This window comes from Lactuca sativa, chromosome 6 (genome assembly GCF_002870075.4).
Source record: "Lactuca sativa cultivar Salinas chromosome 6, Lsat_Salinas_v11, whole genome shotgun sequence".
In the NCBI taxonomy this organism is placed as follows: Eukaryota; Viridiplantae; Streptophyta; class Magnoliopsida; order Asterales; family Asteraceae; genus Lactuca; species Lactuca sativa.
The window spans coordinates 32,131,392-32,154,925 of NC_056628.2; the positions used below are offsets into that span (position 1 = coordinate 32,131,392).

Below are 23,534 nucleotides of genomic sequence, written 5' to 3' on the forward strand. Positions count from 1 at the left end.
AGGGGCGAGATTGACAGGTTTTCTACCGACAGCTGTGGATTGTTGACCCACTGCAGTTGGGTTTGTGTACCAGATTTTGATGGGATCAGGCAGACTGTGCTGGAGGAGGCACATAAGTCCAGGTTTTCGATAACCCTAGAGTGACCGAGATGTATTGGGATTTGAAACTTAGCTACTGGTGGCCGTGCATGAAGAGGGAGATAACCTGGTATGTTGAGAGGTGATTAACTTGTCGGATGGTCAATGTCGAGCACTAGAGTCCACATGAAAAGCTTCAGCCGTTGGAGGTTCCCATGTGGAAATGGGAGCAAATCACCAAGTTACTTCGGATGGCTAAGGGGTTTGATGCGGTTTGGGAGATAGTGGACTATCTGACCAAGAGTGCTCGCTTTTTAGCTATTCAGGAGAGCTCCTCGTCCGAGAAATTGGTGGACGTTTATGTATGCGAGATCGTTGGCCGACATGGTGTTCCCGTTTCTATTGTTTCAGATCGGGATGTTCGGTTCACTTCTTAGTTTTGGCAGAGGTTCCACGCTGAATTGGGTACCAGGTTGCATTTTAGCACTACCTATCATCCACAGACTGATGGCCAGAGCAAGATGACCATTCAGATGCTCGAGGATATGATGCGAGCCTGTATGGTCGATTTCAGTGGAAGTTGGGACTCTTATCTTCCTTAGCTGAGTTTTCTTACAAAAACTATCACTCGATTATCGATGTGCCGCCATTTGAGCTTCTCTATGGGAGGAAATTTCGTATCCTAGTATGTTGGGGAGAGGTCGGTCACATGGTCATAGGGAAGACGGAGGTAGTTCTTCCGACGACATAGCTTATTCAGCAGATCAGACAGAGACTGTAGACAACACATAGTCGACTTAAGAGTTATGCCGACAGGCGTCAATCCGAGTTGGAATTTCAGGTTGGCAGCATGGTTTTACTGAAGGTATCATCCTAGAAGGGTGTAATACACTTCAGGAGGAGGGGAAAGTTAGGTCCCTGATATATTGGGCCGTTTCGAGTGATTTCCAGGGTTGGGAGGGTAGCCTATCGATTGGACCTGGCCTGATATATTGGTCCGTTTTGAGTGATTGCCAGTGTGTGGCTGATGATTCGACGATTATTCATTTGGATGATATTCAAGTTGATGATCGCCTGAATTATGTTGAGAGACCAGTGGAGATCTTGATTAGGAAGGCAAAGGCTTTGCACAACATGGTGGTATCTTTGGTCAAGGTCCTATGGCAGCATCGGAGGGGTTCCGAATGGACTTGGGAACCCGAGACAGAGATGCGAGAGCACTACCCTGAGTTATTTGTGGTAGCGGACTTCGAGAAGGAAGTCTGATTCAAGTGCGGGAGAATTGTAACACCTCGATTTCCAAGTATTTACATTTTTGATCATTATTATTTAAATTGTTTGAAAAATGGTCCCATGTGGAACTCAAATAAAACGTGTGGAACTGATGACGTATGCCGGGTGTACACTTGGTATGTTGAGTATACCTGGCTGAAGGTCAAACCCTAATTTTTAGGGTTTGGACCCTATTTAAGCATCATTAACTCCCAAGACCTCTTCCCATCATCAGCCTCCAGCCCCATCTCGTATCTTGCAAACCCTAATCCACCTTTGTGAGTATTTTGAGCCTTAGAGTGTGTTGTTGGTGTTCTTGAAGGAGGAAGAAGGAAGTGGATTCACCTTAGAAGCTCAAGGCCTCTTTGGATCCAGAAGCATCTTGCCCTCAAGCTTCATTTAGAGGTATAAAGCTCTGAACTTGTCGGTTATTTCAATAGATCTTGCTAGATGTGGAGTTTTGTGATTTTTAGCCCCATAATCTTGGCCCTTTTTGTAACAACGTAAATTTTCAAAACAATTTTTCATTTTTAAAACATTCATTCACTCATAAAAATAATGTCAAAACACATTGTATCAAATGTTATCATCACAAAACATCTCCCCAGAATCTCAAACATAAACTCCAATGCGTGTGTGTACGAATCATGCCGGCGCCTTCCCGCGCTCATCACTAGTACCTGAAACACATAACACAACAACTGTAAGCATAAATGCTTAGTGAGTTCCCCAAAATACCGCATACAAAATATATGCCACTCGAGGCTACAATACGACCTTCCGGTCGATGTGTCTCAGCGGGACCCTCCAGTCTCGTAACTCGTTGGACCCTCCGGTCTAGTCATAGCTCGTTGGGCCCTCCGGCCCGGTCTGTATCGTTGGACCCTTCTGTCCGGTCTATAACATCATATAACATACATATAACACATAGCACATAATCTCATTCATAACACATAAGACCCTCTGGTCTACACAATATACCACTCTAGGTAATGTATAGTGGGAAGACTCACCTCGATGTCTCGGTAAGTATCTGACTCGGTAGAAATGTGATCTAGCCTCCGCCTAATCACATAAAGTAAATACTCTCATAAATACAACTGTACTCAACCCTAAGAGTCAACAAGGTCAACAGTCCAACTTTGACCCGACTCGTCGAGTGCACTAGGGCGACTCGGCGAGTCTACACGTGTCCACTGATTCTCTTAGTCCCTCTCTTGGCACGTCGAGTACTTCCCCTGACTCGACGAGTTCCACCTGGCATGAATCGCGGGGCCACCCCGACTAAACTCGCCGAGTCTCAAGAACAACTAGGCGAGTTCCAACTTGAACTCAGACTCCCCTGACTCTCCCTGACTCACCGAGTTATTCCCCAACTCGGCAAGTCCGCTCACTGAGTGATTAACGGGCAACCTTCATACTACTCGTCGAGTCTGTTCTTCGGACTCGGCGAGTTCATGCCATGCACGATCTCTACACAACTCCTGAGGTCAGATCTGTTCCATACAATCATAGATCTGGCCTCCCCAAGCATAATAATCATGTAAAGTTCAGACCTTGGTGCTCATATAACATCTAAATGGTCCAAAATGGTGATTTAGCCCCAAAAATGACATCCCAAGCTCATGGCTCCCAAAATTACTCATAAATCTCCAAGGGTTAAGGCCTCTGGACCTCTTTGGGTCCAGATCCAGAACACAAACTCGAGAAGGGACCAAATGCTCTACTTAATCAACCTCTAAAAGGGTTAGAAAACCCTAACCCTAAGAATCAACACCAAAATTGAAGAAGGTCCGAGAATAATACCTCAATACAATCTCTATGAGCTCAAAAACCACCAAAATCGCACCTCCTTCAGCCTCCTCTTGCCTTGGTCACTTCCTTCTTGCAAAAACACCCACAAAAGGATCAAGAATGGCCTCTCCTTCTTCATAAACGCTCTAGATCTCTTATGGTTTCTCTCTGGGGATTGGTGGCCACAAATGACGCCCCTAAGGGCCTTTAAATAGGTCTCAAACCCTGGAAATTAGGGTTTCATTATACAGCGTGGACTCGCCGAGTCCACTTGTGAACTCGCCGAGTCCAACTGTGAACTCGCATACGAATCTGCGACCATACTCGGCGAGTTTAGACGCCAAATCGCCGAGTCTCCCCACCATCCCCAAAAATAAAAGAACAAAATATAATTCCTGGGTATCCGGATGTTACAATTCTCCCCACTAGAATCAGACTTCGCCATCGAAGTCTCACTCTGCAAACAACTCCGGATGCTGCTCCCGCATCTCACGCTCTGGTTCCCAAGTCAACTCTGACCCTTTCCGATGCTGCTACTGGACCTGCACCAGAGGCACTTCCTTGTTCCTCAAAACCTTGATCTTCCGATCCCTGATCGCCACCGGTCTCTCAGCATAATTCAGGCTCGCATCCACCTGAATATCTTCTAATGGCACCACTGCTGACTCGTCGGCTATACACTTTCGCAACTGCGACACATGGAAAGTGTCATGAATCTGACCCAACTTTGCTGGCAACTCCAAACGATAGGCTACCCTGCCTACCCTCGCGATCACCCTGAAAGGACCAATATATCGGGGCCCCAACTTGCCCCTCTTCCTGAATCGGATCACTCCTTTCCAAGGAGAGACCTTTAGGAGCACGAAGTCGCCGACCTGAAACTTGAGCTCGGCGGCTTCTGTCCGCATAACTCTTCTGACGACTCTGAGCGGTCAACAACCTCTGTCTGACCTGCTGGATCTGCTCTGTCGTCTGAAGCACAATCTCGATGCTGCCCATCACACGCTGCCCTACTTCTCCCCAGCAAATAGGGGTTCGACACATCCTCCCATACAACAGCTCAAAGGGCGGCATGCCAATGCTCGAATGATGGTTGTTGTTATAAGAAAACTCCGCCAAGGGAAAATACGTGTCCCAACTCCTGCCGAAATCCAACACACATGCCCGGAGCATGTCCTTGAGCGTCTGAATCATCCGCTCACTCTGCCCATCAGTCTCTGGGTGGTATGCGGTACTAAAATGCAGTATCGTACCTAATTCCTCATGAAACTTCTTCCAGAATCTGGAGTGAAACGTACATCTCGATCTGAGACAATCAAGATCGGCACTCCATGCCGCGATACCACCTCTCTCACGTACATCTCTGCCAACTTCTCCGTGGAAGAGCTCTCACTGATGGTCAGGAAGTGAGCACTCTTCATCAACCTGTCCACAATCACCCAAATCGCATCGACACCCCTCGCGGTCCTTGGCAATTTGGTGATGAAATCCATGGTAATCTGTTCCCATTTCCACTCGGGAATCTCTAATGGCTGCAGCATACCATGTGGACGCTGGTGCTCGGCCTTCACCCCGCGACAGGTCAAGCATCTCTCTACAAACCACGCGACATCCCTTTTCATACAGGGCCACCAATAATCCTTTTTCAGGTCCAAATACATCTTAGTGGCCCCGGGATGGATCGAGAATTTCGATCGATGAGCCTCCTCCATCAAAATGGTACGCGTGCCGCCCACGAACGGTACCCAAATCCGACCTTGAAATGTCATAAGCCCCCGACTATCGGTAACTAATTTCGATACCAGCCCGACAACTCGCTCTCTCTTCCGGCTCTCTGGCTTCACGGCCTCAGCCTGGGCCCCACGAATAGCATCCGACACCGGGGTCATCACTGTCAATCTCAAACAAACATCTCGTATTGGGGCGCCCTCCGCCCTACGGCTCAATGCATCGGCTACCACATTAGCCTTGCCCGGGTGATACAGGATCTCATAATCATAATCCTTGACCATGTCCAACCACCTCCTCTGGCGCATATTCAGGTTGGGCTGATCCATCAAATACTTCAAGCTCTTGTGGTCCGTATATATCGTACACCGAACCCCATACAGATAATGTTGCCAGATGTTGAGAGCAAACACTACCGCTCCCAGCTCCAAATCATGAGTGGGATATCTCGACTCATGAGGCTTAAGCTGCCTCGATGCATATGCAATCATATGCCCCCTCTGCATAAGAACCACTCCCAATCCGGATATCGATGCACCACAATATACCATAAAATCTTCCATCCCTTCCGGAAGGGCTAACACTGGGGCTTCGCATAATTTCTGGCGAAGTGTCTCGAACGAGGTCTGCTACTTCGGACCCCAAGAAAACGCAACACTCTTCCGGGTCAACTTGGTGAGTGGCACGACGATCTTGGAGAAATCCTTAATAAATCTCGGATAATAGCCGGCTAAACCCAGAAAACTCCTGATCTCGGTGGGTGATCTCGACACCTCCCACCTCATGACCGCCTCAATCTTGGCCGGCTCGACCAATATCCCATTCTGGTTAACGAGGTGCCCCAGAAACTGAACCTCTCGTAGCCAGAACTCATATTTGGAGAACTTGGCATAAAGCTTCTCCGATCTCAGAACTCCGAGGATCTCCCTCAAATGCTCCTCATGCTGCTCTCTGGATCTCGAATACACCAATATGTTGTCGATGAACACGATCACTGAGCGATCCAACATCAGTCTGCACACCCTGTTCATGAGATCCATGAACACCGCCAGTGTGTTGGTGAGTCCGAAAGGCATCACCACGAACTCGTAATGCCCGTAACGAGTCCGGAATGCTGTCTTCTGGACGTCCTACTTCCGCACCCTCACCTGATGATAACCAGACCTCAAATCGATCTTGGAGAACCAAGATGCTCCTTGTAACTGATCGAAAAAATCATCGATCCTCGACAATCGGTAACGGTTCTTGACCATTAGCTTATTCAACTCACGATAATCAATGCACATCCGGAGCGAACCATCCTTCTTCTTGACAAAAAGAATAGGCACCCCCCATGGCGAACTACTCGACCTGATAAACCCCTTCCCCAGCAGCTCCTGAAGCTGCGAGGATAACTCCTGCATCTCCGGAGGCGCAAGGCGATAAGGCACCTTGGCGATAGGCGCAGCTCCCAGAACCAATTCAATACCGAACTCTACCTGCCTCTCCGGAGGCACACCTAGCAACTCCTCTGGAAACACATCCGGAAACTCACGCACTATCGGGACCTCATCAACTGACTTCGGTCTCTCTGAATCAACCATCGCATCCATCACGTATGCCACAAATCCCTTACAGCCCTGCTGTAGACTCTGTCTTGCTTTGGCGGTCGAGCAAAATGCTAACCCTGTACGTGTACCCTCGCCGTACACCGTAAGAACTCCCCCACTAGGGTCTCAAATCGTCACCAATTGACGCTCACAATCTATCACAGCTCCATATCGGCTCAACCAATCCATACCCACTATAACACACACGTCCCCCATCGCGATCGGAACCAGATCTATCGGGAGCTCCACACCAAAGATCTCAAGGACACATCCTCGAATCACATCCGAAGCATACACTACTCGCTCATCAGCTATGGAAACTCGCAGAGGCCGATCCAACGCCTCTCTACGGATACTAATATGCTGACTAAATGCTACGGAAACAAACGACCGACTCGCACCCGAGTCAAATAATACCAACGCAGGCACATAACTCACAAGAAAAGTACCTACGTATATCATCATATAAGCGTAAAAACTCAACTCAAATAAAAGTTGAAAAAAAATACATACCAGCCACAACATCGGGCACCGCGCGGACCTCCTCCGCGGTCAACTGAAATGCTCTCCCGCGAGCCTTTGGGGCCTCGGCCTTCACCGGCCGAACCTCGGTAGCCCTAGCAGCAGGCCCAGATCCCTGCGCTGATCCCTGAAGAAGCTGTGGGCACTCGGCCTTCCGATGGCCGGTCTGGATGCAATGAAAGCAAACCGAAAATCCCTTGGGGCAATCCCTCGCGATATGCCCGTCCTTCCCACACTTGTAGCACACCCCAGCCCTGCACGACCCCTCGTGACTCTTACTGCACTTCCCACAAGTGCGGCCCTTTGCGCCCCAGATCTCGAATCAGCGGGTCTAGCCCGCTTGGGTGTCGGCTGAGACTGAGCCGACCGCCGATCCACCCTCTGTGACTTGGCCTCCTCCCTGGCCTGAGTCTCCAACTCGATCTCCCTCTTCCGGGCATTTTCCTGGAGCTCAACAAATGTCTGGTAAGTCGAGTTCGCCACGAACTCCCGAATATCTCTCCTCAGCACACTCAAATAATGGCTCATACGAGCCTGCTCAGGGCAAAACATCGCCCTCTCATGAAACTTCCTGGTGATCATTGCCACAGAATCAGTACCCTGCTTGAGGGTCAAGAACTCCTGAATCAACCGTTCCCTCTCCACCGGGGGAACATACTCCTCTCTGAAGATAGCGGTGAACCTCTCCCAGGTCACCTCGGAAATCTCAGCCAAAGTGAAGTTCGCCGTCACGAACTTCCACCAATCCTTTGCTCCCAGGCGGAGCTGGTTCAAGGCGAACCGAACCCTCAAGTGCTCTGGACAAGAACACGTATAGAAACATCCCTCAATGTCAGAGATCCACCTCATAGCGGCAATCGGGTCCTGCGTCCCGTCGAACTCTGGTGGCTTCGTGTTGCTGAACTCCCGGAACAACAACGAGTCACCTCCCTGAGGTCTGGCAGCAGCAGTAGCTGCAGCTGCAGCAGCCTCATTCAGCGCTGCGTACCGCTCATCAAAAGTCTCAATCAACGCGGTCTTGATGACGCAACCCTACTTGTCCTCCGTTGTCCAAAAGATTCTTACTTGGAATGCCCACTGATCCGGTGTCTTCAGTAGTACGGGCCCAATACTACTGACCACACCACATCAGCATTCACTCCAAATCCTCCTCCTTGTATCTTGGATTACAAGTACTCTATTCTCATGAGCTCCTAACTACTATCTACTCGCTCTCAAAGCATCTCAGCAGCAGAAATCTCCTAGGCTAAGACATCACAAATCAGGCCACTCTAGTCCTAATATGTATACCTAGCCTACTCTAGCATGCATAATGTAACATAACATATCTCATAACACATAATGTAAGGGTACTTTTGGGGATTCACCGTTCGGGCGCTGGCTGATCGTACACACGACTCTGCTTTGTTTGTCTCAAAACTCTTTTTACTTTTTTTCAAAAATTTTACTTCATTATCAAGATTTTCCTTAAATCCTCAATTTGAGTTCAGATACGCCCGAAGATGCATCCGAATCCCTCAAACCAAGTCTCTGATACCAACTTGTAACAACGTAAATTTTCAAAACAAATTTTTATTTTTAAAACATTCATTCACTCATAAAATAATGTCAAAACACATTGTATCAAATGTTATCATCACAAAACATCTCCCCAGAATCTCAAACATAAACTCCAACGCGTGTGTGTACGAATCATGCCGGCGCCTTCCCGCGCTCATCACTAGTACCTAAAACACATAACACAACAACTGTAAGCATAAATGCTTAGTGAGTTCCCCAAAATACCGCATACAACATATACGCCACTCGAGGCTACAATATGACCTTCCGGTCGATGTGTCTCAGCGGGACCCTCCAGTCCCGTAACTTGTTGGACCATCCGGTCCGGTCATAGCTCATTGGGCCCTCCGGTCCGGTCTGTATCGTTGGACCCTTCGGTCCGGTCTATAACATCATATAACATACATATAACACATAGCACATAATCTCATTCATAACACATAAGACCCTCTGGTCTACACAATATACCACTCTAGGTAACATATAGTGGGAAGACTCACCTCGATGTCTTGGTAAGTATCTGACTCGGTAGAAATGTGATCTAGCCTCCGCCTAATCACATAAAGTAAATACTCTCATAAATACAACTGTACTCAACCCTAAAAGTCAACAAGGTCAACGGTCCAACTTAGACCCGACTCGTCGAGTGCACTAGGGCGACTCGGCGAGTCTACACGTGTCCACTGACTCTCTTAGTCCCTCTCTTGGCATGTCGAGTAGTTCCCCTGACTCGACGAGTTCCACCTGGCATGAATCGCGGGGCCACCCCGACTCAACTCGCTGAGTCTCAAGAACAACTAGGTGAGTTCCAACTTGAACTCAGACTCCCCTGACTCTCCCTAACTCACTGAGTTATTCCCCAACTCGGCAAGTCCACTCACTGAGTGATTAACGGGCAACCTTCATACTACTCGTCGAGTCTGTTCTTCGGACTCGGCGAGTTCATGCCATGCACAAACTCTACACAACTCCTGAGGTCAGATCTGTTCCATACAATCATTGATCTGGCCTCCCCAAGCATGATAATCACGTAAAGTTCGGACCTTGGCGCTCATATAACATCTAAATGGTCCAAAATGGTGATTTAGCCCCAAAAATGACATCCCAAGCTCATGGCTCCCAAAATTACTCAAAAAGCTCCAAGGGTTAAGGCCTCTGGACCTCTTTGGGTCCAGATCCATAGCACAAACTCGAGAAGGGACCAAATGCTCTACTTAATCAACCTCTAAAAGGGTTAGAAAACCCTAACCCTAAGAATCAACACCAAAACCAAAGAAGGTCCGAGAATAATACCTCAATACAATCTCTATGAGCTCAAAAACCACCAAAATCGCACCTCCTTCAGCCTCCTCTTGCCTTGGTCACTTCCTTCTTGCAAAAACACCCACAAAAGGATCAAGAATGGCCTCTCCTTCCTCACAAACGCTCTAGATCTCTTAGGGTTTCTCTCTGGGATTGGTGGCCGCAAATGACGGCCCTAAGGGCCTTTAAATAGGTCTCAAACCCTGAAAATTAGGGTTTCATTAAACAACATGGACTCGCCGAGTCCAGTTGTGAACTCGCATACGAATCCGCGACCATACTCGGCGAGTTTAGACGCCAACTCGCCGAGTCTCCCCACAATACCCAAAAATAAAAGAACAAAATATAATACCTGGGAATCCGGATGTTACACATTTGAGTATGAACTACTCTAGACCAAAGGAGTTGTCTTTTTGGACATTTTAGAGTGTCTAGAGTGATAAAAGTGTGATCTTGGCCCTTCTACTCCTTCCATGCAAAGGTTATGATGTCTTAATGGGTTAAGAAGTTTGGGTTTTAAAGTTTGGGCACTTAATAGCCATACAAGGTCATAAAGTTGGAAACATTATGATTTAGAACACTATTTGGGACTAGATATGGGCTTTAGACGAAAGGACTTAAGAGAATAAGCACTTAATGGAAAAATGTCATCTGGCCGGGTACGTTGGGCGTAGTGTGGAGTCACGTTTTTGGATGATGAGTAAGCCATGCGTACGAGCTGAGTACACTGGGCGTACTTAACCTGGAGTTTGACTTATTGACTTGTTGATTTTGACATTTGACCAAGGTTTTGACGTAAGAGTATTTTGGGTATTTTGGACAATAGTTTGAGACAAGGTTATTGTTTGTTATACAACTGACCTGTAAAGTTGATAGACGGAGCTGTGCTATGTTCAACTATATTTCCAGACTAAGAGGTGAGTTTTCCCTCAATGTACTTGTGGGTCGAAGGTACCAATACCGACCCACTAGGTTATGCATCCTGGTATATAGGATGTTGTTATGCGATATTGATCTGTAGATTTTCATGTTAGTTTATTTACTGGTTACATGATTATCTGTTTACTGGATATATATTATCTGTTATTTATATGTCGACATAGTATGGTTGGGTTGAGACAATGCTGCTTTGTGTGAACGCCACCAAACCTGAGAGCAAGCCAGACATAAGCTGTAGGCCCGAGATGCAAGTCGGACTTATGCTGTGGGCTCGGGAGTAAGCCAAACATGAGAAATGGGTCGGAAGGCACTTAATATCATTCTACAAAATATGTTTTCTCAAAATGATCATAATGCCCTAAAACACATAATAAAAATCTAGAATACTTATACAAAAATTCCAAGTTCTTACAGTGGCCACAACAAGAGTTGGCTGTAGAAAAACATGGACTTTTACACTTTGCCCATTGATGAAGGCAATGTTGTAGTACTTTGAATAAGGGCCAAATCCCTAATAAAAACCAGGATTTCAAATCTCATTCCTAAAAGAGTATACGTTGGCAATCACCAAAAAAAAAAAAAAATCCTATTTGTTCATTTCTTGATCATGAAAATGGAGTACCAATCTCCACTACTAGTTATTCGATAATATTGAAAAAAATTAGTCAAAAGTCAACATAAACACCCACTAGCTTACACAGTAGTTCGAAGCTGAAGAGTTTAGATACAACATTCTGCTACATATAAACCATATGTATATAGTAATAGTTAATAATATATCAAAAGATTCATTTACATGTGAATTGAAGGTCAATATCGAGAAATTTGTCATATACCCATATCTTTCCATGGAGTAGATTTACAATGACATCATACTCATTAGGACTCATACATCATCTTTAATGCTAAGATTACACTAATAGATGATTCGATAAGCTTTTACAAGGTGTAATCGTGAAAGTAGCCTCGCCAAGGCTTTAGGTAATCATCGTAGAAGACAAAAATAAGAAAAAAAAACATTCGTTCAAAAGGAAGAAGAAACAAATGTAATGAAGATGAAGTTTTCGCCAAGTAATTGCCTTACACAAAAGGGTAATGGGCAGGTTAAATCATGGCATGTCACTTAAAATTCAATACTAAAAAACTATATATAGTAATAATTCCAACAATACCACATGATTTTGAATAGCGTATGGACTTACACACTTACTATATAATCATAATGGAAAGTCCAAACGAGAGTATGATTGAATTAAAATGATTCATGTTAAGTCAAAGGCTTAATGAGTACCCACCATCCAAATATGGATAGTCGAATGCTATGTAGATTACTTTGAATCGGTCAACAGGAAGATATGGATATTGTCCATGAAATCCGCCATATCTAGCCAAGGAAAAAAATATTACATTTTGTAAATACAACAACTTCATGTATAAAAGCCCATAAGAAGCAACAAATTGGGCAAGGGATCTCAACACCACATACTTATATACAAACATACACATACATTCACTCATTCACTCACTCACTCACTCACACACACACACACACACTCTCTCTCTCTCTCTCTCTCTCTCTCTCTCCATATACACAAAGTCTTGAAGCCCCAACTTAAGCATAAAAGAGTATTATGTTGGACACCCCAATAATACTCCTAACCCTTCTTGTGTTTTCTTTTGGTACTATCTCAATCTGACTATGATGATTCATTCCAAGAGCCCAGGAAGATCAATTAGCATCACAACCCCAAGATATTTTTTAACGACACTATTAGAAGATCTATACCTAAAATAATATGTTTTAACTAAATAACAATCTCATACTCACACATATTCATGAATAAATAGACTAATGTACCTACTTAGAGTTTGAAAACAATATTTTAGTCCTAATTCTTGGGAACCCAACATCCATGAAGTCCATATGGGAGCCCATAAGGAAACTTTGCTCTTGCTATTTCTTCAAAGGTTGATCCATCTAATATTAATGCATATCCTTCCCCATTTTTATCGCTTATCATTGATATTACCACTCCTGTTCATTAATATAAACCATCAATAATAGGGGTGTGACACCTAATGAACACTGTTTGTGAAAATCTTGATTTTATGCAAATAAAAGTGTTGTTTATGATGTCTCTTAGAAGACAATTGAAGCATTATGGTGTGTATTGGGGAATACAATGGTAAATCAATCACTACAAACTTACCATCATCTTCCTCGACTGCACCAGGGCGAGCCACAAAATATGGCTCGGAAGGAACTGCACCCTCGTCGTACCAATTTTTTGCCTTTCCATCCACCAAGTCGATCTATAAATCAATATATTATTTACGTAACAGTAATTATTTTAGAAATTTTAAATCATTTATGCATAAGTGTTACATCTTACATGCCATGGAGCTAGTCGAAGATCCATAATAAACATGGTCCATCATATATAAATAGTTAATAATAATTATAAATACATAAATAAAGACCATTATGATATTTGGACATATTTGGAGTTTTTTTGTTATTTCAACAAAGAGGCTGCAAAAGAAGGGAGTTTGAGGTTGTTTTCTTGGAAATTCTTTTAGGGTACTTCCATGTAGGATCCATGACACGCTATATCAACAAAATCATGTCAGAACACTAGTTCACTAGGCGATTAAACATAAGAACTACAAGAAGCCTAATCTACATTCGAACTCATGCTATCCTAAGGTTATTTTTTGCAAACCTAAGTTGATCTACACAACTCCAGCCAAAGTAGCACAATGAGGTATAAATAAGGTACACAACCGTTAGCTAGGTGGAGGACATAACACATAAGACCCCATTAATACCCACAATGAGCCTAATATGTTGGATATGGAACTCTCACACTAGACGTGTCCACCAATACTCGAGCCTTTGATCATATTTGAAAGTATATCGACCCCGAAACAACATAATATTTCACGCTAGTTTCATAACATATTAGGGTAGGGTGATTGTTGTAACTCATTCTTAATTTTGAGAATAAATTGTATATCTCAAAAAAATATATTCAAAATAACTTGTAGTTCATAAATTTGAAAGCTAGAGCATGGTACCTTTGTGAGGGTGTTGGGGAAGTTACAAGGACGTTGAGCACCACAAGCATACACATATCGATAGGGCTTCCCTAGAAAGGAAGGATTAATACTGCACATATCCATTCCTCTTCCATGTTCATCTGCATTTAGTGCTGCAAATAACTCTCCTTTTTCACTTCCATCCATTGGTATCCTAAATCGCCCAACCCTACAACATGCATTTGAATATAAATATAATAAAAAATGCGACGAATTTTCTATTTATTGGCTAGAGATTAATTGATAAAGTTGGATTAAGAAAACCATAATGTAACGTTGTGTACCTAGCATCTGGTAGGACGTCTTCCCCAGACCATGAACGGAGGTTCTGAAGGCGGAGATTGTCAAGGATTGTGGTGTCGGCATGATGCTCACAGCAATCGGCGATGACTCCGGTAATCCTTCCGTCTTCATCTTTCTCTTCGTATGCATTGATGAAATGAAATGTCACAAACAAAGGAACCTCCACACTTGCCACCTTTAAAAATGCCGACACGTATTTGTTAAGTGTGGAACAAGAAATCTTATGAAGGAGAGTAAAAGATATTTAATTTATATATTTAAAAAAAGATTTATATTGACTCTTTCATTAACTAAATAAAAATCGACTCCATTTGCTAGCTAGATCTTATATCTCCTAGCCACTACACTATTCAATATTTAAATTCAAAATGCTTGGTGTCAATATGTCATGCATGTATGACTATGCATCTGTTAAGATATATCTTCTTATGGAAAAGATTTAGACGTTTTGTTAAAAGCGATTAGACTATTTACAAATATAAACATGTAAAACTATTAAAAACATTTATAAAATTTATAAATTTTGTATTGAGAGAGAGAGAGAGAGAGAGAGAGAGAGAGAGAGAGAGAGAGAGAGAGAGAGAGAGAGAGAGAGAGAGAGAGAGAGAGAGAGAGAGAGAGAGAGAGAGAGAGAGAGATTACAATTTTCCCGCTAGCTTTGCACATAACATGCATAAATGCTTTAGATTCAGGATACCATCTGAACTTATACAATGGTGTAGGTTCCGCCTTCAACAAATTCTGGGCACAATACCTCAATGGCATCTCCGGCACAATCACATAATGTTCAGTCACCGGAAAAGAGTGTACCCATCCCGGAGATGGCCCACCGCGACAATCAACCCTACCAATCACCTTTCTTTCATTTGTACCCGGATCCATTCTTGCCACCATATAACCAGGGTTTATCAGATCCGGCAACAACGTTATGAATTCTGAGTCAGTCACTATGGGGTGAGCCGAGTGAATCAATCCACCCCAAGAATCGGTGTATTCAAACTTCTCTAACGTATCCAACGTATTTGGATCGACCACGATCGACCCTTTAATGGTTTCCGTTAAACAAACCACCCTGCCGTCGGCTAATTTAACCACGCCGGTGTTAGCATTATCCGTCAAAGATGCACCGGAAAATAGGTTGGCTAGGTCGCCGATGTATGCTAGGAAACTGTCGTGCTTAGGGACTTCAGAAAACTCTCGGTAACACAATTTGTTGCTATTTTTTGCTGCTTTATAGGCTTCAGATTCGATTTGCCGATGACCCATTGTGAGGTGGCCATTGTTGAAGTGGAGGCCGACTAGGGTGGCGTAGCCGTCAAAGAGGTGGCGGAAATTGTAGTCGCCGACGTGCCATAGCCCTGGTCCGTTTCTTAAATACGTTCCACTCTATACACAAAAGAACAAGAATAGATCAATAATCGTTTTATTTCACTAGCTAATAAAGATAAAAATGTTATAGGGTACTTGTAATTAATCTTGGGTGAATCTTTTATTCCAAAGAGTATATACATAAATCATAAATGAATAAGATTTTTTTTTCATAATCAAATACTTAAAATGTTTATTTATCTTTTAGCTAAATCAAGAAAATTTATTATCAAAATCAATCGTGGTCACAAGTATTTTGTTAATAAACTTTTTAAATAACTTTGGATTAAGGTATTATCGTTTTTAAAACAACCCAAAAGACCAATATTATATATATATATATATATATATATATATATATATATATATATATATATATATATATATATATATATATATATATATATATATATATATATATATATATAAAGCAAAAGGGTTACCTATTTTGGGTTAAAGGTGAATTAAACTACATATTATATTGTGTATTAATGTTATATATAGATAAAAAGATAATTATTCTTTGTTGCTTTAATTTAGTATGCATGTATATATAGCTCATTATAACAATATAATCATGAAATATAAAACTATCTAATATTTGTTGAGTATGTAAATCAAAGATTGGTGAAGTCTCTAACAAAACTTTAATGTATTTGATCCATGATTTGACATTTATATGCAATTTCTTTGAAAAACAATATAACACGAATATATAAGTGATCATATATGGTTTCATACCAGCCACTTCGGTATTTCTCCTTCAACAACTAGCTCGCCTTCCCACCTCTCTTGCCGGACACTAGTCCATGCCACTAGTTTCCGGTCCTCTACCATTTCTTTCTCAAGTGGAGATTGAATCCCTGGCAAATCGGTGGCTACATTCACAGTCGCAGTTTTAGTTTTCTTGGTAGAAACCCTAGGAATCCCAAAGATGGGTGAAATCCTAGCAATTCCAGAGACACCCACGCCTGGGGGAAAGCCATAGCTTTTTACGCTAGACATTGATGAAATCATTGATGCCATTGGAAGGAGAGGGAAAGTTATAGTAATTTGTGGTACTAAAAGAGAAGGAGAAGTTAGGTTTATATAGGGTTTGAAAACAACATTGGAAATTTGATCATATAGGTATCTTGGAAATCTGATCATATAGGTATCTTCATTGATGGATCTTTTTTTACTACAAGACAAGCTTGCATTTTAGATTTTGTTTTTTTCACTAGTTAACAAAAAATGGCATACAAAAGTTATTGTATGACTGCTATATATCTGTCTCGAAATTGGCTTTTTATGTTCATTAAATTGAACAAACTTGGAAAATAAACTAATGTCTTTATTGTCGTGTCAATTATTATTCTTATGTCCGTTCGAAAAAAAAAATAGTTATTATTCTTATGTCCCAATGGGATTTGATCCAATCGATACAGAACAATATATATGTTTTAAGAGATTGATTCAAACCACACATATATGTCTAAATTAATATATAGTAAACTATGTTGTTTTGTCTGTTGTTTAATATATAACTTATGGAATATTCCTTTTATGTACTTATAGCTTTGATTTTATTATATATATTATTAATTTTGAGGGTTCTTTTGAAAAGTTAACTTTTGGTGGTGAAGAGTTTGGTCAATTCTTTATAATATTGACAATTCTGGCCCCTTATAAATTGTATATACTATTAATTTTGAGGGTCTTAGGAATAGTTAACTTTTGGTGGTTAAGAGTCTCATCACAACTTTATGGTATTTCGGCAGCTTTCTGGCCAACACGTAATTTTAAGGGGTCTTATGAATGGTTAACTTTTGGTTTTGGGGGTGAAGAGTGTGTCCAATTCTTTATGATATTGATGATTTTGGCCCCTCGTAAATTATATATACTATTAATTTGGGAAAATGACTTATTAAGGTAATTAATTTTTCGTTATTTTCACATCTGGATAACTATCTTTTTTTTGTACACATTTAGGTAACAAACTTGTTGGAAGTGTTTACATATGACCATTATGACCTGCTATAACAGGTTAAATCCTAGATGTGAACGCTTTTAACAAGTTCGTTACCTAGATGTGTACAAAAAAAATAGTTACCCAAATATAAACAAAACGAAAAATAAAAGTAAATTACACGAATGGTCCCTGTGGTTTGAGGGAATTTGTGTTTTTGGTCCCTAACTTATTTTTTTTTAACTTGGATGGTCCCTACTGTTTATTTTTGTTACGTGTTTGGTCCCTGTCTCATCCTCCCAAACTTCTATTTCTTTTCCATCTTTAGTAACATCGACGTCTTCACCATCCTTCTTTTTTTTGGTACCACTATGGCGAACCAACACTATAACCTACTGTCTCTTCATCTTTAGTGGGTTGTGGTGTTGATTTGACAGAGTTGAAGGACCGAAAAAAGGGATGATAAAGACGTAACAAATTAATAAGTGCACAATAGTCTTTTTAGGTAAGACATAGACCAAGCTCGTAACAAAATTAAACAGTAGGGATCATCCGAGTTAAAAAAATAAATTAATTAAAAAATAAACAGTATGGATCATCCAAGGAGATACAAATATGTGAGATCTATTAATTTTTTTTAAATATGTAAAAAATAAATACATAAATAAGAAAATTAATTAAAAAATAAATTAATAAGGGCACAATAGACTTTTTAGGTAATACATGGACCAAACACGCAACAAAAATAAACAATAAGGACCATCTAAGTTAAAAAAATAAGTTAGGGACCAAAAGCACAAATTTCCCAACCCACAGGGACCATTTGTGTAATTTACTTTTACTTTTCGTTTTTTTTTTTCATATTTAGGTAACTATTTTTTTTGTACACATCTAGGTAATGAACTTGTTGAAAGCGTTCACATATAGGATTTAACCTGCTATAACAGGTCATAATGGTCATATGTGAACACTTCCAACAAGTTTGTTACCTAGATGTGTGATGTGTGCAAACTCACTTAGTTTTAAACCCACTTTTAATTATAAAATAAACACACAAAGACAGTGGACCTATCAATTGTGGTATAGTTAAATATATAGGGTATCGAACACAGGGAACGGTAAATTAAAACTAAAAACTAATTCTCTCTAAATTAATTAATAAGTAGGAGATTTTCTCTAGTTTTACAAGACTAGAAACTTACTAACTATCTAAAAACTAGGGAAGCAAAGAACTAACTAGATTCAATAATGGGAAGGAACTTCTGTTTAGTTCAACTCAATTGATCCTATGGTTGATTTCAATGTAATAGTGCAATGGGTTAACTCTTTTGTTGGTTACAGATTCAAGTGATTAGATTCGCATTCACTACACTAATCCTTAGCGAATAAACTAACTTAAACAGTGATCAGTTGTCTAATTTAATTAAATTCACTAGATTAATTACTCGGGTTAATTTAGACTTGCAATAGTTAACTAATTTGGTCCTTTAATTAACTTCTTGTTGATGGTCATCACACAAGCTCACACATGAATTTACTCAATTTTCTTATTAATTCTAGTTTCATGTTCATTAATCCTAGACATATGACAAAGTGGTCACATAAACATATGAGGTTGATAATCAAAAGATGTTCATGCTATTTAATTACCTTCCTATTTACAGAAAATTAATTATCATTCACACATAAGGCTCTTTAGCAAGCTAAAACTAACAAAAATCACCAACATTGAATTAATCCTACCAATAATCAAACCATAGTCTCAATTTTGTATCCCCAAATAGAAGTTTAAGAGTTTTAGCTCATGATTGAAGTAAATAACAACAAACAAACGAAGTCTAATTGTCTAGCCATAATGGAAAACAAAAGATTCAGTAGAATGATGAAATTTGCCTCAAATCTCCTTCGGAATTGGATTCTAGCTTGTATCTTCGTTCTCTAGGGTTTTTCTGACTCTTCAATCGCAGCTAACCTCCCCAGAATGGTTCCAGAATTCTTCCCTATCGATCTGAGAAGTTATCTTTATATTGCGAAACGACTCGTCGAGTCAGGAGCCGACTCGTCGAGTCCATCTCTCAATCCCCGTATGCGATAAGTCTCTGGGTCTCTGAGTCTTTATCTTCTCGAATATTCACTTGGACTCGCCGAGTAGTCGATCCTACTCGCCAAGTAGGTGTTGTTTTTAGTATTTTTCTTCTTTGCTCCATTCCCGAGCTCTCAACCGCTTCTCCCGCTTCCTTTTGCTTCCGAGCTTCACTTTTGGACTGAAAACATAATTCAAACACTTCTAAGTACCTTTTGTCCATGACATACAATAATTTAGCTAATAAATGATAAAAAATCTATACTTAATATGAACTAAATATGCACATATCAATGTGTACAAAAAAAAAAGATAGTTACCCAGATGTGAACATACCGAAAAGTTAATTACCTTAATAAGTCATTTTCCCTATTAATTTTGAGGGGTCTTAGGAATAGTTAACTTTTGGTGGTTAAGAGTTTGATCACAATTCTTTATGGTATTTTGGTAGCTTTCCGGTCAAAACTTTATTTCTGGGCAAATTCCGACAGAAAACAAAAAAACCAAATAGAGGTTGCAATAATCTACAAGAGCTGCAACAATCCGTCTCTTAAATCAGTGGGAGAAGAAAATGAAAACGAAATCGATGGAGAATGAGGCGTAAATCCATCTGTGGTCACCGGTTATACTTCCTTGTTGCTGGTATTATGATTCCTCATCGCCAGTGATATGAATTGTCGACGTAATTGATAGAATTGGAGTAAGAGCCAACAAAATTGATGGATTGTGTTTGTATTCGTTGAAAGATCTAGTATGCTCAAGAGTTATATTAAAGTGATATTGCTAATTAACCAACAACTTGATATAATTGATTATTTATTAGAAATTGATTTTAATAAGTATTCAATAAAACTTTTATAATTAAATTGAAAATTATTTATTTCTAGGAAATAATTAATTTTTATTAGCAAATAATATAACATATATTATTTCATAATGTATGAATTAATAAGTCATGTAACATTTCGGACTAATTAAATTTTTTGTTTTTTAGCAAAAAGACAAAGTTTATATCTTATAAACTTTGAGTTTATAAAATATAAACTCTTTCTTCTTTTTTTCTTCACTAGGGCCGAATATGAGTTAGAAGAAAGTAGGGATGGGTTTCCAATTTGCTTAATAATAAGTAATAAGAAGCATGGGAGACATGTAAGCTTTAGGAACATGCTTGTCTAAAGTGGAAGGATCTAATTGTTAAATACTTCACTTTAAGACAATATAAATATGAGGCATCCATTCTTGAATTGGCTACTTCATTCTAGCTTCCCAAAAACCGTAATCTCCTTAGAGGAGGTTACTCTCTCTCTTTTCTTCATCTCTTTTTGAAGATTACTTGCATTTTCATGCCCTCTTTAAGTTCATATTGGTTATGAACTTAAAGCTTAAGGGTTTAAGAATTTCGGACTAGCATCTACATCAAGTTGAGTCATTATTGGTGTCTCAAAGGTTTCACATTCTTCATCAACTTCCAAGCCTCCCAAGAGGACCCAAAGAACATCAAAGGTTTTAATTTTATGTGACAAAAGTTTCATGCATCTTTTGTCATTTAAAGTTGTCTTAGAAAAACAAATGTTGTTTTATGTGTATGCTGTATAATATGCATAAACTAGCCAATGACCATTATGATTGTTGTGTTGTTGTGTTTGTTGTTTTTGTTATAGAAATTGTTGTAATAATTTATTTATTCATGTGGTATTTATTAATTAAATAGATTAGTTTTCTTGGTTAATTTTTGTAAAGTAATAGATTAGTTTTTAGAAATAATTTATTAGTATAAAAATGTAACAATAAATGAAGTTAGAGCCATTTTTCGAAGACAAAAGGGCAAAATTTTGAGTTCTACATGTGCTGGGCAGAAAGATGAAACTTTTTGAAAAATGTCATGAATGCTACACATGTGCTGGGCAGAAAGATGACACTTTCTGAAAAGTGTCATGAATGCATTAGTTTTTTCCTTAAAGAAGTTCTTCATATCTTTTGCAAGCAATCGGTGTTTACTCAAGTGAGAGCTTCTACAAAAACATTATAAGAAGATTTTTGGTCCACTTAAATGTCCCTTTAGGAATGAACTTGACATTTTTTGTGTTGACTCACAAAAAATATCAGTAGTTGGTTAGGTTTATGCACATATATTTTTATGCAAGTTTGTGTTGTTTATTTTATGCGATTATTTGTGTCTTCGAGAGTATACTTAATCAAGCTAAGAGACTCTATGTCACGAAAGAACACCGATCATATTCTCCAATATATTTAACTATACTTAGAGTAAAGTTAAGTATGAAGATGATAGTATTCCCATAATTCACACAAATAAAATTTCGTCAGGTCCATTGATAAAGTCATTCTTTTGAGCTAAGTATGAATTGTCACATTTTAGCTATAAGACTTTATTAGTCTAGAAATGAGATTTGACTTGGATTTAGTATTTGGATATTGGAACATTATAACAACAACTATTAGACAATGTTATGATATATTGGGATATAGTCATCACATTAATACTTGTTGTGTTCTATATTAACATGTTTAATCTATGAATAATGTTATTATTCTAAAAGTACATAGTCGGTTATAATTGCGGGAGCAATTATAAAATACATAGTTAGTTAAAAATATTATCGTTTGTTTAGATTGTCATTTCCATGGCCAATCACACTCTCCGAGCCTAAAGACTTGTTGTTTACCACTCTCGATTTATAGGTTTGTTGACCCAATTTTCTGATTATTTGTCCATAAAAATCTCATTTCTTCGATTTTGCTTATTTGCTTTAAAATTTTGTATCCAATGTAGTGCACGATCATCTGCTTGGCATGTGTGTGTAATATATTTGTTAGTTGTTAGAGCATAAATGCCAGCACTTTGGTTATTATCATTCATAAAAAATTAATCGGTTAAAAAATTTATAGACGCTTTTATAACTTTGTCATATGACAGGTCGAAAGCATCAAGAAAACAAAACCATGTAATATTTTAAAAAGACTAATGTTGATGAAGTATGGAGATGGTTGACATATACATACCGGAAGATGATTTAAAAAACTCTTTATTTGGTTAATATACTCTCTACATATTGGAATTTTAAGTTATATCTTCATAACATATTGTTATATTTACTATTTTGTTGTTATATTAACGATGTTTGAATTTAGATTATTATGTATGTAACTATGAATGTCATTTGTTTTCATACTTTTAGTGTTTTGTTTTTAAACCAATATCTTATATTCGTTTGTCGTAACTCGTAAGTTAACTATTTATGTTACTTAGTTGGTAAACATCATTATTTTTCGGAATTCACGGATTCTGTGTTTTTTGAGTTACTAATGCAAATTATACCATTCTATTAACTATTTATGTTACCTCTGTTTTGTTTTTGGACCAACGAGTTTCCAAACCAAATTGTTAATAAACATTATATTTATTCTATAAAGGTCAAAAATAATATATTGTTGACTAATTTAAATAAGTTAACAAATAAAATTGGTAAATATTAGAAATCCCATGGATATATTAGTAAGATTAATTTGTCATTAGAAAGATAACATGATAATATAAATCTAACAGCCAATGTAAATTTATAGTGCCTACTTTGCTTCATCCTCATCACATGCGGTCAATTCATATATCTTTTGAAATCATATTTGAAATCAAAAAGGCTGGCTCTTTCTGTATCTGGCTCCAATCAGGATTATCCATCTCTTTCTCTGTGTCTATCTAAATGACAGACTACAACAATTGAACGGTAAAAATATAATCGTTTCTCTTCGTCTCCTTCTTTTTTAAGTAGAAATTAATTGCGTTATCTTTTTTTTTTTTTTTTAAATAGTAAGTTCTAATCTACATAAGTTTTCCAAATAAGCATAAATTTAAAATTTAAACAAACACAGTGGCGGTCAACAATGGTCTAGGGGTGGAAAATTTTTAATTTTTAAAATTTCAAAATTTCAA

General features: G+C 39.4%; 1 protein-coding gene across 1 annotated transcript; it reads right to left on the reverse strand.

Moving 5' to 3' along the window:
• Window positions 1-12,261: 12,261 nt before the first annotated feature.
• Window positions 12,262-16,604, reverse strand: LOC111877582 (carotenoid cleavage dioxygenase 8 homolog B, chloroplastic). The gene is made up of 6 exons (XM_023874096.3): window positions 16,296-16,604; window positions 14,829-15,572; window positions 14,168-14,361; window positions 13,863-14,052; window positions 12,995-13,097; window positions 12,262-12,819 (listed from the first exon to the last, which is right to left on the reverse strand). Exons 1-6 carry the CDS (start codon window positions 16,578-16,580, stop codon window positions 12,674-12,676), a joined length of 1,662 nt encoding a protein of 553 aa, XP_023729864.2. The 5' UTR covers window positions 16,581-16,604; the 3' UTR covers window positions 12,262-12,673.
• Between the last annotated feature and the right edge of the window lie 6,930 nt (window positions 16,605-23,534).

Coding starts and splice junctions, on each gene's coding strand:
- LOC111877582 (XM_023874096.3), bottom strand. CDS start 16,580: ATGGCATCAATGATTTCATCAATGTCTAGCGTAAAAAGCTATGGCTTT. Junction 14,362..14,828: donor GCAAAGCTAGCGGGAAAATT/GTAATCTCTCTC, acceptor GCATTTTTAAAG/GTGGCAAGTGTGGAGGTTCC. Junction 12,820..12,994: donor TGCAGTCGAGGAAGATGATG/GTAAGTTTGTAG, acceptor ATTAATGAACAG/GAGTGGTAATATCAATGATA.